Raw genomic sequence first — 19,025 nt, 5'->3', positions numbered from 1 at the left:
CATTACTCTTGTAGAATAACGAAACAAATGTTAATAATAAGAATTAGACTCAAAACAAATGAAAAAAAGCCAGACAAGATAAAATCGAAGATGCATTTCCGATTTTTGATGAAAAGTTAAACAAAATCAGAAATTAATCTCTGGTACGACCTGCAACGTTTCTACTTCGTCAATGGCGAAGCTCCACCAAAACATTAAAAAAAATGGTCATTGATCGTAAAAACAACATTTCTAAAATATATATTATGACTTCTAAGCTTGCAAATACTAAAAAACTTGAATTTTATACCCTAAAACACAATTTCTAGGTGAAATTACATTAACTCTAAAAAGCTCAAAAATAACTTACAGTTGATGATTTTTCTTCCTTTAATCTGCTTGAACAATGATGTGTGTGTGATGCTTGATGATTTATGAAGAGCTTTTCGTAAAGTTTGATGATTTTGACACAATGGGGTTGAAAAGGGTTTGAGAGTTTTTTGATGTTTTGAAAAGTTATTGAAATTGTGGGAGGAGAAAAGGGAGCACGCGTTTAAGTGCCAATACAAATCGGAGATGCATCTCCGACTCTATCCCGTAAGTGCACTTCCGTTTGTTTCTGCGTGTAAATGTTCTTTAGTCTTAAAAATTCATATGAATTTGGGGCGCTTTCAGAAATACATCTCTGATTCCTACTCGTAGTTATACTTTCGATTAGTTTAAAACTGTTACGTAGGGTCTCTCGTCCACCAAAGCCAAGGTTTTGGTGCGTTTCAAAAATGTATTTCCAGTTTCGAGAAATATTTTTTGAAATTTGCATGGTGCGTAAGAAAAGCATAGGATGTGTTGAGAAATTCCGATGTGATATATTGGTGTGGGATGAAAGCTAGCATGAAAAAGTTATGTCTTGCTATGCTTATGGTACCCTAACTAGTCTATTTTATTAGTATATGGTTGACTGGATCTTTTGATCACCTTTGTATTGTATTGTTTTTTTTCCTTATGAATAAAGTATATTATTTTCAAAAAAAATTATTGGTGAAAATGAACAGGTTGGTGAGATGAACACAAAAATATGAATAATTGTAACAAAAATTGGTCGAGATGTGATTCATGGCAGAACAATAATTAAATAAAATATTTATTTCTAATTATTTAAACAAATTTTATTATTATGCCTAGGAATCTAAATTTCTACCAAACACATAGGTTGGAATAATGTTCCCGGGAATAATGATCCTTGGAATAGTATTCCAAGGAATATAATATTAATCCATGAAACAAACACACCCTTACTGATTTTAGAATATCCTAAGCAATGACTAATCATTTTTAAAAAATTAGCAACAAATTAGCAAGTTAATTTTAATGAAAAAAAATGTATATTATAACCGTAAATAAGAATTAACATATTTTAAAAGGCATAAAATCTCTTAGCATAATTTAAGCAAGCAATTAAGATACAATCTATATTAATAACAACAAAATATTTCTTTAAGAGTTGGAGAATTAACATTTAAAAAAACTTAATCTAAACATCATATCATATATTTGTTAATTTAGTTTTCTTCCTATTCTATTAAACCAAATAAAAAGTTAGGACAAGGAATTACTCTTCATATTGCTTTTTTTCCGGAAAAAAATTGTCTCTTTTTATGGATAAGGTTACATTACTAAAAAAGACTAAACATGGACTGTTTATAAAAATTTTATTGTAAAAAACAAAATTTAAATTGTATATCTTTGAACATTACGATAAAATTATAATACATCCCCTCCCTTTATAAATCAAATATTTTTCTCTAAAGTTCAAAATTTTAGGTTAATTATTAAATTGATATTTTTCTACATCACTCTCAAACAAAATCTTCACTGTGGGCTAGCGATGAGATGCTTGAGTCCTCAGATCGAAACCTAATAGATATAAATTGTTTATTAAAAAAAAAAAAATTCAATTATTTTTCAAAGTCTTTCTATATATTTTGTCTTTATCCAAATATATTTTGTCATCTTCCCTTAAATATATAAAATAAAATTAATTTATTTTTATTTTTATAAGACTCAGGTTAACACGTGCCTTAAAAAGAGTTTTAAAAAATCAAAAAAAAAAATTAAAAGTAAAAATCACATTATACTATTTATAAATAAATCGGATTGGAAGAAAGAAACGTAAAATTAAACACCAAAATCAATATCAATACACAAACTAAACTAAAACATTTCTAAACCCTAAAATAATTAGGTTCATTTTAATAGAGGTTAATTAATAAACATACCCCTAAAAGACTTTTGAACCTTAAAATAATTAGGTTCATTTTGATAATAAATGAAGGAAACTAAAAAATTAGGTCTTTATGATAAAATGAAACCAAACAAAAACACTTGTGAACCCTGAAAAATTTGGGACAGATCTTATTAATCAAAACCCTAACAATCCAAATAGCTAGATCACATAATAGTACACAACCAATCAGGTGTGTAAAATGGATGTATTGATGGTGTTGGCAGTGGTTGAGGGTAAGACAACAATGGAGTCTCGTAGTAAGATTGATAGCTAGTATAAGGATCAACTCTTCCATGAAAAATATATCTTGAATCATAATATGGATAAGGTCTCATTGATCTTCTTCCATAACCAGAATCCACCATTCTTCTATCAAAATATGGATCATCAAATGGATATGGATTTGTTTCCACAATGTTGTTGGCTTGATCATATATAGTATGATATTGATCATAGTAACCATACATGTTGCTAGGATATGGATAACTTGGATAATAGTAAGTTGGCTGCAAAATTAATCATGAATATTAAAAAATTAGTAATAGTGTTAAAATTTGAATAGGGAAATAGATGAATAAATGAGTTTTTTGTGTTAAAAGAATTATTTACCATGCTTCTTCTTGGAGGATACATGTTTGTATATGGAATAAAAGAAATGAGAGATGAATGAACAATTTTGGATAAAAGAGATGAATGAACAATTTAGGAGAAAAGAGATGAATGAACAATTTTGAATTGGAATTGAAATGAAAATGTAGAAACATATGATGTTTATATATAATAAGTGGAGAGATGTTGGTTATTATGACAATTGATTATTTCTTTTAAAAGGTGATTTGTTTATTAATGTAAATATATTAACTTGCTATTTTTATATTTTAACAATTACAATATATAAAATTACCTTTATGAAATTGAATTTATAATACACATGTATCTAAACGGAATTTTAAAAGGATAAACTTGTTTATAATTTTTTTCTAAAATGTAAAATAATAAAATGAATAGTATAACACAATGGTGAGTCACTTGTCTAAATGAGCATTTCATTTTATAGGAAATAATGAGAATGAAAAACACTACCTTTTTAATTTTTTAGAATTTCACTTAATAAATTGTAATAGACCTTTGTATGTGTATATATATATAATAAAACTACCATTTTAAAATAAATAAACTCGTATTTTCGGAATTTAAAATAATAATTTTATTTTTAAATATTACATTTTAATAAATTAATTATTTAATTTAATATCAAATTCTTGTTTAGTTATTTTATACTTTAAAATACAATCTTTAGGCATAAATTATTTATTTTCTTATTTTATTTTATTGATTTTTAATTTAGCTATAATGAGCGAATTAAAATTTAACTAAAAATATGAGATGTGATAAGTTATAGAATTAATCAAGTATATTATGGGTGCGTTTGTTAGATTTAAAAAAATAGATTTTTTTATTAAAAAATTTAGAGATTTTTTTGTAGAGATTTTTAAAATTAGTAGAAGCTAATTTACGTTTGTTTCCTATCATAAAAATCATTTTTCTTAAAAATGATTTTTTTTTGTTTGGCTACCTAAATGTGAAAATGATTTTTTTAAATGATAAATTATTAAAAAGGACATGCAAATTAGTGTTTATAGTTATAAATTAATAATTATACATAATTTTTAAAAATATTTATGTTACTTTAGGATTAATATAATAATATTTTTAAATAACAATATATATATATATATATATATATATATATATATATATATATATATAATTAGTATAAAACAAATACATAAAAATAAAATTACATCTTAAAGTCTCATTCTAAATTTTTTTAAAGTCATCAAACATAAAAATAAAACTACTTTTTTTTAAAGTCTCATTCTAAATGTTTCTTTAAAGTCGTCAAACATAAAAATAAAACTATTGTCGTCGTTGTCGCCCCATGTTTCTTGGTAGTTGGTCTCTGATAGTGTTCCTTATTTCTTCAATATATCTAACATCAGATGGAGTTGGAGCTTGCCATTCACTATGAGTAGGTACACCATTTCCATCTCCTTCATGGAAATCTTGCTCATTATCTTGTAAACCATTGATGTTCTCTAAATTTTCAAGAATATCCAAGTCACTTGAATCTGTTCTTCTTAAAAAGTTATGATGTGCAAAACACGCCCAAATAATAGCCATTTGAGTTTGAAGCTTGAAATTAGGCATTTCTTGTAATACTTTCCATCTTGCTTTTACCACACCAAAAGTTCTTTCAATCACACTTCTCAAACTAGAATGATAATAATTAAAAATTCCATTTCTTGATCTGAATCTTGGAGCAAGTCAAAAATGTGCAAGATGATACCTTGCATTCTTGTATGGTGCTAAAAAAACCTTTAAGTGACGGATACCCTGAATCTACAAGATAGTATTTGCCTATGTATATAAATAAAATATATCAGACAAGAATATCAAAACAATTATCATTCGAACTATGTATATAAACAAACTAAGAATATAGAAATACTTATTTTCCTATGTATATAAACAAAATATATCAAACAAGAATAGAAAAAGATTTGAATTACCAAAAACTGACCTTCTGGAGGATAAGGAAATCGCAAATCGGGTTTACGAAGAGTATCCATAAGAATTTTTGCATCATGAACAGATCCTTTCCATCCATACAATGCAAAAGTAAAACACATATTGAAGTCACACACAGCCATCACATTAGTATTTGTATGTCCTTTCCTATTGAAAAACGGTATTTGTTTCTCTATTGGGACATGTATTTTAATATGTGTGCCATCTATTGCCCCTATACAATCTTTGAAGTAAGGCCAATATCGATTATTATCTCTAATATATTGAGAAGAGTCAACAAGATCAACAGGTTGAATGACTTTTTTTCCCAACTTGCATACAGCTTGTAAAACTTTATTGAAATGCTTATGAATGGTTTCACTAGAATGTTGACCACAAAGTATGACACATTAAAGTAATAAAGTAAGAACACAAGAATTTCATTTAAGAATCCAAAATTAATAATAACATATCCATTTGGTATCAAAACCACAAAGTAATTGTGACAAATTCATATTACATCAAGCTAATAAAAACATAATAGTTCCAACTACTAATGATTTTTTCTAAGAAGTATATGATCCTATCAACGATCACGTGCGTATTTTTTTCGGGACAAGTGTCTATCCAATCAAGAGCCATATCAGCATTGGAGGTATTCATGAAGTAAGAAAATGATGTCCTATTTTCTTTATTGGCAAGGATTCTAACGGCCTTAAAGTGTAAAGGTGATCCTTTTACCAAGGATGGGATTTCATCCAACATTTTCAAACATTTTGCATAACTAACGTTGTCTTCTGGAAGTCCTTGTTGGCTTGGCCCAAACCCATCGAGTATACGATCAAGAGATCGTTGAAGTTTTTCTGTTGCCCCGATTTTTTCTCCTTTCCCTGAAATCTTTCTCTTTTTTGAAGAACTTGGTGTTGGATTGGGTTGTACTTCATTTCCAACATCAAAGCTATCTCCATTTCCTTCATCCTCAGTTATTGTGTTAGTCTCACGACCGTCTTCAAAAAGAAATTATGATCCTTCACATGGTAATTGCTCTTCATAAGGTTTGTAAAGGGCGAATCTGGTAGCTATGGCACCATTGAAACATTTATCTAGCAAGTCAATAAACTTAGGTCCTCCATGTTTCCATTTCAAAATATCTGGATCCTCCTGAAAAATAAATAAATATTCAAAACAGATATCATAGAGAAATTCATTCATTAACACAACCATACCTTACTCTTTTCAGCCCACCAATCATTGTCAGTCAAGATAGTTTTCTTTTCATGACCCATCCCACTCCAGTTTGCTTATCCACTAACTTCACAAATGATGAAAACTCTCTTTTCAATGTATCCCATCTATTTTTAAGTTGAGTACGATCATAAGCTCTGTAAATGGATTAACATTGCAAACACCACCCATTTTAAATGGATTAACATTACAAAATACTTTTGAACTGCTATCATGCTTTTATCAAATATTATATGCTTGAGTAATGTATCATAGCCAAAAAAGAATCATTAGAAAATCCTTACAGCTCTACAAAGCTACCATATAATGGTTGTAACTGTAACACTAAACATGGCTTTGGACAAGTTATCACCATAATAATAGTAGTCCCAATTTCACTTAAGACAGTGAGTAGAGTTAGATTGTCATTTACCAAATAAACACATTCAGTAGCACATGTAAAATAAATACTTCAATTTAACCATTTCAAAAGCAACAGTTTTACATGATTTCTCAAACTATAGATTTTAAACTAGTTACTTTTCATAGATACAACAATTAGTATAAACTGCAAGGGTTAAAGAGAAAAATGAGTTCAGGTAGATGAGAAACACATATTAACCTTTAATTTCCTAATGAATTTATGAGCCTGTTTAATACCATTTTAATGATTGATTACACATGGTATGGCCATTAGCATAATGAAGCAAACATGTACCTCTTATACATAATGCACATGAGTAGAGTGTAAATAACAAAAATGACAGAAAAAATAATGGATCAACATGTGTTTAGCTTTTAGGAAGATGCAGCCTGATCTTTTTGCTAGTTCTATAGCCTTATTGATACTCTCCCTATCCATATAATGTAGCTTAATTGTATAAAAACGAAGTTCCTTATCCGCTGAACCGGTAACAAGATACCTCTCAACAGTGATGCTCATTTACCATCCGATTTTCGTTTCCACCCTACTGATGAAGAACTCATCCTTCTCAAGAAAGTTCTTGACAACACTTTCACTCAACAAATGTTAACCATGGGAGCTACCATGTAACTAACTATACTAATCCTTTACTCAATAACCCTATACTTATTAAAACCAAACACTGACACAGTTCAAGTGACTATAAGAGCCGCATTTTGATTGTTTCACCGACTTATGAACAATACTTTTTGTTTTATCAAGGTTTTTGAAGGTCTTTAAGCCATGAATTCCATAAAAAATGCATGCCAATCAAGTGATACATTGATTTATCAAAGCCAAATTCTTACTAGTAATTATACTCTAGATGGTCACATCACACTGCAATGTAAACTATTTATCAAGTATTATACAATATACTAATTGATAAAAAAATTATACTGTGTAATTACAATTATTTCCTACTTAAATAATAGGACTAATCATCTCACAACTTTAGTAAATTTGTTACAGGATAGAGGAAGTTATTGATGAAGACGTGCTTCATGCGCGGGTTCCTTTTGTTGCCTGCACTCAGCAATGCTTTGCTGTTAAAGCTGAAATTGACGGTCTCTTGGATATTTCACGAAGATCATTTTGTGAAACCAGTGAAGGTTTATGCATATGTTTGCTAAAGTTTTCTTTCCTGTCAACAGTGTAATATTTCTTTGAATTCAGCTCACCATACGAGGCTTTCCTAAAACATTTGGCATTTCCTGCATAGCTATCCACACTCTTGCAAACAATTACAAACTTGTTTGGGCTCTTAAAAACTCCAATTTTTTTTTAGTTGAACGCTAGGAATAAATCTGCAGCTGCAGAATGCTATACAAGAACAGAGGTTTGTCTGGAAGGTACTAGTACTTAATGTACTGCCAAGTGCCACCTGCCAATACAAACTTTCACAAGCTTGGGCATGTTGGTTTTTTTGTTCATTTGTGCATCACACAACTCGCTTTGACTTTGGCAAGTGCCTATTGAAAGATCATTTTGAGTTGGAAAATTCAGATTTCTCCATGCGAGCAATAAAATTTTCTTGAAATAGTTTATACTCATCCATGGCCATGGGATTTGAACAGGAAATGTAAGTTAGCATACTGGTAGTGACAAATACTGAGATACTCAAGTCACCAAAAATCAAAGTCCTATCTTAAAACTACTAAAATATATTATCTGTGTTAACATGATTTAAACAGTCTCTTAATGTGTTTGTTTAATTCATTTCTTCCTGTAAAAGACAGTGTTATGGATTTAGCTCCAATATTTGCTATATGATTTTGAAAAGAGGATTGATGGTTTTGAAAAGAGGAATTGAATTGTTTATTGCAAGACAGTTGGTGACTGCAAAAGGTTTTCTCATCAAAGGAACATATTTATATGATCAACCTTCCAGTCTACTTAACCATATTTATCATCTTCCTTCATGTATACCATATTTGCCACTCATATGGAGAATATATCGGAATTAGCAACAATCTATCCTAACGTGAAAATTCATCACTTTCATGTCAAATTAAAAAACAACCATTTGGAGTTCAAGGTGGTATCTCTAATTCTCTATCCTTTTTCTCTTGCATCAGATTACTATCTTCGAACTAATATTTTTCTTTACTTAGTTTCAACTTAAGGAAGGACCGAAGCATATCCCCCATTATTGGCAGGATTACCAAGTTCAGTTATTGAGACAGCCAGAATGATCACATCAAGGATTTCAGATAAGGTGATTTTATTAACAATTGCATAAATAGGATGTTCATTTGAAGGAGGTACACTTTAGTTCTCCATAAATGAAAAGACAATCAAGTTTGAATCCTTAAATTATAAAGTTTCTTGGAGGAAATTTCAGTGCAAACAGAAGAGAATCATATGATTTTAACAGGTGCTCTTTGTTCACTACTTAACATGTCATGAATGCATACAAAATTTGTAGCCAAATGCACGGCATGATCGTTCCTAAGTATTTCAGTAAAATGTCCACTTCTACTATTTCATTAAGCTGTCATCACTATGATTGTGCCTCTGTCGTCTATGAATACATCTAATAAATTGCAAAAAATTGGGCACTTGTAGTATATTTTTCATATCATGTTAAGTAGTGAACAAAGAGCACCTGTTAAACATAGACAGGCTCTAAGCACTAACACTAACATGTGATATTGAATTACTGTCTACAGGAAAAGAAAAGAATGGAGACTACCTGCTTGCAGAATCATTCATTCCAGAATGCTTATCATGTTGCACAAATATTGTTATGCCTGAAATATTCCAATCAAGATGAAGATACAATTCGGCAAGCTTTGCATAATCTCAAGGAATACTGCGTCAAGCAAAAGCTTTAAAAATGGCATACAGACAATTTTTTTTTTTCATGGGCTGATTCTTTCAGCATATGCAACTGTCATTAGATTGAATAATTTTGAAAAAAAATTTGTACTCAAATGCATTGCTATCAGAAGTTTACTGAAGTTTAAATGCAATGTTATTTTTTTCAGGATAAATAAAAATTGATTTGATTTTATAATTCATAGCCAGAGGTTAAAAATTCAATATAGTAAAATTTGCAGTGGTTTTTGTGATTAAACATTCAGCATAATTAGATTCTGAAAACAATTGTTAAACAAACAACTTCACATTGATAGATGTTAGTACAAAATGAGGACTTTCCTAATTCAAAAGTGCTAAAACTGACCAATACTCAACTTTGTTTTATAAGTATTTTGACTACTACCCGGGTAAAAGGTGTAAGAACAACAAAACAAAACGCAATCAATAGACAAAAGATGTCCGGTAAAATTTGCCCAACTGTGCATATGTCTGCTAGACTGCTACTATAGAACAATGTGACTATAGAACAACTAGCAGTTCTATTTTATCAAACACACTTAAGAAGAGGAGTATTCACCAGTAGAATGAGGAACTGAAGAGGGGCAATGAGGATAAGCCATGGACAACCTTTGAAGCAACGAAGTATGCACATCATCATAGTTGATGCTCATGGACATAGGCGCTTTATCTTTCCATGTCACTTGACATTTGTTACTCTCTTTATGATTCACAATGGACAAATTTGGAAGAATTTGTTGAAAAATCTCTAACACCGGTTTCTGGAGTTGTTCCTCAGTGAAAGATGAGCAAAGCAATCGCAAATCTTCCAGCAAGTGTTTGGTTTTAACCTCCTTAACTGTCCTAATCGCAACTATTTGTCGCTCCATTGCTGCACATACGATTCAAATTCAGTTCAGATTGGCACACGAAGAGAAATTGGATAAGAATCTGAAACGTAATACCTTGGATTTCGTGGTCCATGAAGTGAGTTTGCGTGGGTTCTGGTACCGATTGGATTGGCATTTTTGGCGTGGGAAAGAGGAAATTGAAGAAATGAGAATGGAAATGTAAGCCGTAGCTATTAGAATGATGTTAAGAAATGCGCGAAATGGTGAAGGAATAGAAAGAGAAACGAAAGCGTGAGAGAAGAAGAAAGAGAGGGGGTTAAAAATGGTGAGGTGCGAAATATTTCAAGGGGTAGACCTGAATTAGCAATAGCTTCAAGTTCCAGAATTCAATTTCAAAATCAGTTCAAAACCCTATATCACAAATTTAACAAAGATCACTACCTCTAATGAAAAATCAGAAATAAAATAACAAATCGAAAATCGAAGAGAAGGAGAAGGTAATTGATGATTTTTACCCGATGCAAACAAGAAGAAGAAGAAGACGACACTGTTCACGCCGTCGCCATTGTAGCAGAGGAGAACAAGAGCGTGTTCCACGTGAATTTGGGATTCTCAAGCAAAACCTTGATGAAAGGGTATTTTCGGAATTTTGAAATGTGTTAAGGGCAACCATGTAACTTTGCAACAGATGAACCCTTCCGTGTTTTTGAATTATCAATTTCTCTGAATGAAAATTTTGAAGCTACTTGAAATAGCTTCTCATTTTTAAAAAAAAATCATTTTTTAAAAATCTGAAACAAACACCCATAAAATAGTTTTAAGTGATTTTTTAACTAAAAAAATTAGATTTTTTTCAAAAAAAATCTGTAACAAACGCACCCTAGATTAAAATATAATACAACTATCTTATTTTACTACAGTGCTATGCATCATCATACAATACCAAAAAAAAAAAAAATCACATTTTTTCTTATATTTAGATTTTTTTATAATTTACAATTTTAAAACATGGATAAAATTAAAACACTATTTGATCATCAAGCCTTCAAATATTTTAATAAAAAATCTACATAAAAAAACGTAACAATTTTGAATGGGTTTAATTCGCTTGCTCATATTTAAAATCATAAACTCAACAAAATATAAGTCGGATTAGTCACTAGGTTTTGAACGATGACCCACAAATATTCCTTAGTTTGAATACAAAAGAGTATAATGAAATCCTTTTTCTAAATGGGGATTGAAATGATATTTAACTATTGAAATGATATTTAACTATCATTATTTGATCAACTTATCGTTATGATCATTTATTCATTGATATTTTTATTTAGATTAACAAGATATTTACAAATAATTAAATATCATTTTAAAAACTTGTGGATTTTTATTATTTTCCTATAAGCAACTTTCACTTCATTTGAGAGAAAATATTTCACAACAATTATTTAAATTAGATTTTACATTAAAACATAAATGATGTTGATTCTTTGTTATGTTATATCGTAAGGATGATAGTTAATTATACATTTTAATGATAATTACTTATAACAAATAATGATAATAATTAGTGTAGTAATTTATTTTAATGTATAATACGATCCAAGATTGAGATAATCAAATATTTCAAATTGCATAGTTTTCATAATATTTTCAAAAAATCAATTTATATGTACATGGAACGAATATGTCATTGGTTATAAATATATATTTTTTTAAAATAACTGAAGTTTGTTAAAATAAATAATAATAATAATAATAATAATAATAATAATAATAATAATAATAATAATAATAATAATAATAATAATAATAATAATAATAATAATAATAAGTGAGATTAAATTCACTCAATACTAAAAAGCAAATAAAAATAAACATTTAAGCCCATAAAGATAAAAGAAATAAAACCATAAATTTAGCATATGAAAACACCCTATGATCAAATACAACACTGAAATGCAATGACAGTGGTCAATGAATTGTACAGAGAAGAAGGTTGTGATCCATTAGCCTGTACAGATGATGAAATGGCGAACATACTAGAACCACATGGTGGCAGTGGCAACAACAAGACAAACTAAAAATCGATAACATGTTTACGGATTTTTTTTTTCAAATAAATTGAAGAAAAAATTGCAGCTAATGGTGAAATGGAGTAGAATGGAATGGCTAACATTCTACCATTTAGATTTTTAAAAATGGATGTTATCACATTCCATTCCACATTATGTCACCAACCTAAACATACCCTATGAGAACTTGTTTTGCTGCGAATAACCGGGAACAAACACCGGAAGCTGCGCACCTCTTTGTGATCTACCTTGCTGAAAATCCCTTGCTGTATTATCTCTGTCCAAAACACCGGCGACTGAGCTATTATTTCTTGTTCTGGCATTTGACTGTTGTTCACTCAGAGCCGGGCTGCCAAAAAATATAGAGCGACCAGTGTACGTTAACTCTGTTCCAGGAACCTGAGAACTGCCTTGAGCTCTAGATGTGTTCGGGACAAAGCGGCCCGCTGCTTGATCCCAAAACACTGACGAGCTTCTATTCTCTGAAACAGCGAGGTTGTTATTTCTCATTGGCACACGAGCACCATTTTCTTGAACTAGATTTACATTCCCATGGCTTCCTACAGCTGATGAAGGAGAAGGATTTTGAGATGGCTGCTGATACATGGGGTTGAAATGGTCTCGGTTCAAACCTGGCCTCTGCATTGGGGAAGGAGTTAAGTTGGAGACTTGTGGACTGCTGAAGTTACTCATACTGTGGTGACATGCATCTGAATCTTCCCTGCTTGCTTGACTGGGAGGGTATGAGCTCTTGGAAGGAGATAGCCTTGATGTCCCGGCTGCATCATATTTGTTATGAAATCCTTGGTTGCTATTTGGGGTGCTTCTTCCACTCACATTGCTACTTGATAAATGATCTGCATCATATGCATGTGATCGAGAACTAATTGGACGAAGCACAGATGATGATGCTCTAGCTTTAGCTAATGCCTTAGCTGCATCGTTGGAATCTAATTTTGCAAGTTTCCATGCGCTTATTCTCACTGGGCGCTGGTTCAACTTTTTTCCTTTGTCAGGTTGTATTGCATCTGGATCCATAGTAGATGGTAGACGGCCTGGCTCCAATTGATGTATCATTTCATCCTGCTCATTCAAGGCCAGACACTTGATCAACATCCAACAACTATTACCTATATTATTAAGAGCGGTTTTATTGTGTTTTGTGCATTATTTTATTCAACTCAATTCAACTTTCTTATCTCTCACAGTAATTATCTATGACTATTTGTAATGTTTAAAGATAGGTTATTCATTTAAAATAGTTCCCAATCATAAAATTCAGGCAATTGTACAAAGATGGCAGTACCTGGTGATCCATAAAGATTCTCGGAGGTGTACACCAGGCACCTTTGATTTGCAAACTCATTCCGACAGAGCTTCTTCCGCTTATCGCAGTGACAGCTGAACTAGTAGGAGATGAAGGTAGACTCTGCTGTTCACCCGCGTCAACTGAAGGACCGGGTGGTTCAGTCATAGTTCTCATGGCAACAACATACTCATACGTTGTAATACCCTGTAAGACAAAATGACAGCTTAGAGTATGTTTATGAAAATATATAATTAGGAGGAAAGGATCATGATTATACCTTTCGGATCAGGATCATATGAAAAAAGAATAATTCTCCCAGTGGTATAATCGCAAGTAAAGAAACTGCTGTGCATATGGCCTGTAACAGGATTAAAAATTGCATAAAAATAGAAACTTATATCTTCAATCTTTGAACAAATCATATTTTGTTGAAGTGAACATCAGGGGGGGGGGGGGGGGGGGGGGGGGGGGGGAAATTGTGAAGAAATTTCAAATTTAGTAACATTTAACAACTTGGCTATTCAATGATGTTCAGAGATTAGGTAATAGTAATTGAAAATTATGTTGAATAACTTCCATCAAACACAACTGATAAATATTCAAGACAAATAATGAAAAACAAATTTGTAGGATATCCAACTGAATGTTTAAATTGCAACCAGGATTAAGCTTATACAAAAAGTAACTTTAGTTAAGTAAAGTTTATTTGTAGTTATCTTATTTGAGATGAAGTATAAAACTCTGAAAGAAAAAAATAGCAAATGTACCACTATTGTAGCAAAAGGGGCTCGGGTGAATCCAGCTCCAAGCTTTTCAGCTATCAGATACTCTGTATCCTTCTTAGCAGCAAAGCATCGAACAAGCACGAGAATCCCAACTCCGCATTCAACTACAAGCTGTGACATGACATGCATGAAAAAAAAGTAAGAAATTTACAAAATCATAATATAGAGGTTCTTTCAACGTAAAACTGAAGAATAGAAAGGAGAGGGGGATAACTAGATTTAGGACAAGCTGGTAAGCATCTTTATGTTACTTACCCAAAGCAGGCTCACCGCCATTAGACACACAAACGAGATGTAATTCTTCCTTCCAACACAATTGTTCAACCACTGAACAAAATAATAAATTTAATGATTATTGAATATAAAAGCTAAGGAATACAAAATAACAAAACAAGCATACAGATGCACACAGCATCTCAAGTCCCAAAAATCCACCCAATACGGTCTACTTCAGGGTAAATTTTCGTTGACAACCCAGTCTTCATTGTAAATTACAAACATAGGAAACATCCGATAGAAACCAACTGGCATTATTACAGAAAACAGGGAAAATTCTTGGCACACAATTGAATTCCCAGAATTTTATGAGTCTCTCAAGACTCTCCTTAAACCAAAATGGCTCCAAGTCTATACAGTTGACAAGATAGTCAGCCACTCAATATCTCTCATCCTATTTATAGTCAATATCCCTTATTTCTGTTAACAAACTCCCTAATTAACCAACCAACTAAGGTTACCTGTCAGACAACTAAACAAACAATAACTTTGAAGAGGTGAGAAAACCCCAGAAGAAATCATAGTAAGTGTGAACTGAGTGTTTAGAAAGTTGGAATGCCCTTTTTTATTAGTAAGACACTATGCTATCAAACTCGGCCATTCCGGTCGTTATCTCGGCATGGAACAAAAAAACCAAGAAAACCACATCAGGTAGTGCCGTTCCGTTACAGATGGGTGACTCGGCTGGAATGACCGTGATAATGGGATTGGATTTGGAACGACGCCCCTCTAATTGGCCGCTTCAGCCGCGTCAACCGTGTATGATATTATCCAATGTTATTTTATTGAATTTTAATTTTATTGACATTTGGAAATATGTTTTGCACTTATGGTTTTTAATTCTAAATATATGAATAATTCATGAATTTTGATTAATTTATTTTAGTTTTCAACAATTATGTGTTGATTAATATTAACTGTACTAGGGCCCGTGACGCTATAATATCAGCTGTTCTGCTCCCCGCTCCCATTACGTTCCCTTTTGGGGATGGCCGTGTCGCTATCCGAGATTGATAACATAGGTATGACAACAGACAACTAGACCTGAGACTAGGACAGTACGATATTGAGTCATTCAAATACCCGGTAACTGACTTGGGGTTGGGTTCAATTAAGCAAATCTTACCCGGCAATGGTGATCAAATCCATCAACACATTTGTCACAACTTCTACAATGCTTACTGAACTTTCGAACCTGCAAAATGCATCTAACAAGTTGTAATACTAAATAAATCATCATAGAATTTTCATGTTCTGGTGAGGCGAGCAAATGAAAAAAACTCCTCAATTAGCTACAAGAAAAATTGCACCTTCGATTGGTTAAAGGGGTTAATTGTTCATGCTTGAACTATCACAGGTTATCAAGAAAGGGGTGTGTCTATAACAGGTTTTTTTCTAATTTTCATATACAGCAGTTTTGGGAGGCAGGTTGTTTTATTCATCTAAACAGAAGAAAACTTAGTTGCATTCTATGAAACCTTATCTCCATTTTTTTACTGTTATCATTTCTTATTTTACTCGTGTTGACTTTATTTGGAGAAGATAGTTAGTTTTTTACAGTAAATGAGCCAACCTCAGCATTGCATAAAGTACAGAACAAAGCATCCTCCTCGCCAGATTGTTGCTGTAGAATAAAATCTTCATCACTACGGCAATCTTCTATAGCAAGGCAACTACACAAGAAACACCCGATTTTGGAGCACCCATTCGAATTGTGCTGATCAGACAATCCTTCATCCTTTAGTCCTATCTTGTTGGGTTCTGCAATAGAAGATTAGAGTTCAGATAACATGGGAAATCATCATACAGCATAGAAATTTGCTGTTATAATCCTATATGGTAACCATAACAAGGAAAAATGGAAACCAACTTATAGAGGTACAAAAACAACAATAAAGGCATAAGCTTAATCTGTTGTAACTTGTAATTGCTTTGGGTTTTGTTGTACAGCCAGTTAATTAGAGCCTAGTGAGCAATGTCACTACTGTAAAAGTATAACTAATTCAATTGGAGTTCTTTTTATTCCATTGGTGATTAGTGATTTAGCAACTCTGATTAATAAGCAGTATCACTAACACTAATTACAAAAATTCAACATGTCGACAGTTGTGAGAATCATGAAGTGAATCTGATCTGAAGAGTAAACCTAGAGCATGACAATCATATAAATAAATGCCAGTAGCTTTGAAATTCCAACCTGCCAACTCTTCATCAAGTTTTGATCTATTCTTAGAAGTTTTGTCACAATCAAGCACTACTCCCATATCAGCGGGGTCAATGGCAGTGCATCGAACATAGAGAAGGAATACAGAGAGTGCCTGCAGTTAAAAATTAAAGAACAAGTAAATGAAAGAATACTTCACTCTACATTATTAAATGAAAAACGGAACGAAGGTATAGAAGAATCAAATTGTTTCTTACCAGTACAGAATAAACACCAAAAGCAACATATTCATAGATGTCCTTTCCAAGAAAAGGAGCAAAGAAGGCATAATATGCAATGCATAACAAGAAAAAAACCGTTATAGCCACAACCTGTCCACAAATTACAACAAGCAGACAAAAGGTGAGAAGTTTGTGAGAATAACAGTTCTCAATGCCATTACAAATTCAGTTGTAAAAACCTATGAAGCTCATACACCCCGAACATGATCCTGACACTGACACTGACACAGCCACACCGATAATAATTCGATAAAAATGAAAATTTTGAAGTGTCGGTGCAGATGTCCTAACTAAAGTGTTGAATTTCAATCCTATTAAAATTCTGTCAACAAGCACATTATTGACCCTAAAAAAATCTAAAAATGAGAATAATATAATTACACTAAACTCAAAAGCTGGAATATAGAATCAAAATCATAATAATGTTAAACAGTTAAATAGTAACAAATGTTAGTATAAATGATTACTTGAGTTGAAAAAGCACTTTCATCCAGAAAGTAAGGAGCAAAAAGGAATTAATACAAATTCCATGTTATATAAAAAAAAAAAAAAAAAAAAAAAAGCGACAAAAGCGATTCCGAGCAACAACAAAAAAGCGATTCTAGATTTCCAATTATTAACCAAAAAGAAAAATCGAGAAAATTATGAAGTCGTAATAGAGAAAAAATGCGGCTAAAATGGGAATGAGGAAGTAAACGAGAAAGTCAAAAGGTGGAAAATGGAAAAAGAAGAGAAATAAATCATGAGATGATGAAAACGGAATTTGAAAGAGAAGTGTGAGTGAGAAGGAAGAAGAATGAATGTACCTGAAAAGTGTGAAAAGGGAGCTCCCAACCATGACGTCTACCCATTTTTGTGACTCTGAAAATGATAACTGACTAAGAAATCAGAACCATTTCCGGTTCAACGTGGAAGAAGAAGAAAGTAGAAACGGATTTGAACTGAACAATTCTTCGATTAGGGTTTACGGTTTGTAGAGTCAAATTCAACTTGGAGAGAGAGAGAGAGAGAGAAGAAGAAGCTCTTCAGTATTGTGAAGAAAATATAGTACAAAGAGAAAGTGTATGGCCACTTACTCAATGTAAGAAGCATCTAATTCCTTTTATTTTAATGTTATTGTTATTATTATTGAAATAAAATGTTAATGAGTGTCTTAATCTTTTTAATAAAATTAATTGATATTAAGAAACTAATTTTAGTAAAAAATATATATGATAGTAATATTTGTCTAAAATATGAATTATTTTTTACATATTTATTTTATAATTATTAAAATTATAAGAGAGAGGTGAAATTTATATTTTTAATGACAAATAAAATAAGAATATATTTGTAAAAAAAAAATTGATACATGTAGAATTTGATAAATGATTTATATTGAAAAGACTTAGGACATGTTTTAGTCCATTAATTTAATTGAATGTTTCACTTGAGTCTTTTATTTATAAAAAGTTACATGTTTGTTAGTTCCTTAAAAACACTTTTGTTAGTTAATTTTGTCTTTTTCGTCAAATTTTGCAAACAATAGATTAATTAAGACAAGACGATAATAATCATACAAGCAGGACCAAAGAAAAGAGAAGTCGCATGCATTACTCACCTATAATGACATGCTTATCCTCTTTTGTAACAAATTCCAATAGCAATCATGTCTTTATAAACTGTTTCTTTTTCTTTCTCGGCGTCGCCCCCAAAGGAGCAACGCTGTAACACCCCAATTCTACCCAAAGTATTTAGGCAAGAAAATATCAGAGTATTAAAATTTCATACAACACAATTAGGATGTTACACTAAGTAACCAAACAAACACCTTGAAAATAAACGGACATCACCGATGCCAAAAGCATGCACACCTGCCAATAACATGATACATAACACACGGAAGATATGAACATATATATATATACTTATAGCTCTCACTCTCAAAGAGGAGTTTTCCAAAA

General features: G+C 31.5%; 3 protein-coding genes across 5 annotated transcripts; all 3 read right to left on the bottom strand.

The window, feature by feature from the left end:
• Positions 1-2,422: 2,422 nt before the first annotated feature.
• LOC131654927 (uncharacterized) lies at positions 2,423-2,957 on the bottom strand. The gene is made up of 2 exons (XM_058924851.1): positions 2,873-2,957; positions 2,423-2,769 (listed from the first exon to the last, which is right to left on the bottom strand). Exons 1-2 carry the CDS (start codon positions 2,894-2,896, stop codon positions 2,428-2,430), a joined length of 366 nt encoding a protein of 121 aa, XP_058780834.1. The 5' UTR covers positions 2,897-2,957; the 3' UTR covers positions 2,423-2,427.
• Positions 2,958-5,369: 2,412 nt separating this feature from the next.
• On the bottom strand, positions 5,370-10,900 carry LOC131660355 (uncharacterized). Of its 3 annotated transcripts, XM_058929588.1 has the most exons (6): positions 10,708-10,900; positions 10,307-10,603; positions 9,922-10,233; positions 9,217-9,274; positions 6,061-6,216; positions 5,370-5,995 (listed from the first exon to the last, which is right to left on the bottom strand). In XM_058929588.1, the coding sequence occupies exons 2-5, from the start codon at positions 10,365-10,367 to the stop codon at positions 6,093-6,095; spliced, it is 555 nt and encodes a 184-aa protein (XP_058785571.1). In that variant the 5' UTR covers positions 10,368-10,603; positions 10,708-10,900; the 3' UTR covers positions 5,370-5,995; positions 6,061-6,092. The 3 variants fall into 3 exon arrangements, with proteins under 3 accessions (XP_058785571.1, XP_058785572.1, XP_058785573.1); XM_058929589.1 differs by lacking the exons at positions 5,370-5,995; positions 6,061-6,216 and adding an exon at positions 6,298-7,993 and having other exon boundaries at positions 10,708-10,896; XM_058929590.1 differs by lacking the exons at positions 5,370-5,995; positions 6,061-6,216 and adding an exon at positions 8,964-9,129 and having other exon boundaries at positions 10,708-10,895.
• Positions 10,901-12,082: 1,182 nt separating this feature from the next.
• Positions 12,083-18,143, bottom strand: LOC131660354 (protein S-acyltransferase 21). Its single transcript, XM_058929587.1, has 10 exons — positions 17,889-18,143; positions 17,059-17,172; positions 16,835-16,955; positions 16,211-16,398; positions 15,764-15,832; positions 14,617-14,688; positions 14,344-14,472; positions 13,854-13,934; positions 13,574-13,780; positions 12,083-13,350 (listed from the first exon to the last, which is right to left on the bottom strand). The coding sequence occupies exons 1-10, from the start codon at positions 17,931-17,933 to the stop codon at positions 12,445-12,447; spliced, it is 1,932 nt and encodes a 643-aa protein (XP_058785570.1). The 5' UTR covers positions 17,934-18,143; the 3' UTR covers positions 12,083-12,444.
• Between the last annotated feature and the right edge of the window lie 882 nt (positions 18,144-19,025).

This window comes from Vicia villosa, linkage group LG3 (assembly GCF_029867415.1).
Source record: "Vicia villosa cultivar HV-30 ecotype Madison, WI linkage group LG3, Vvil1.0, whole genome shotgun sequence".
NCBI classification, from domain to species: Eukaryota; Viridiplantae; Streptophyta; class Magnoliopsida; order Fabales; family Fabaceae; genus Vicia; species Vicia villosa.
The sequence above is the reverse complement of the archived record's forward strand: the minus strand, read 5'-3'. Positions and strand labels throughout refer to the sequence as shown.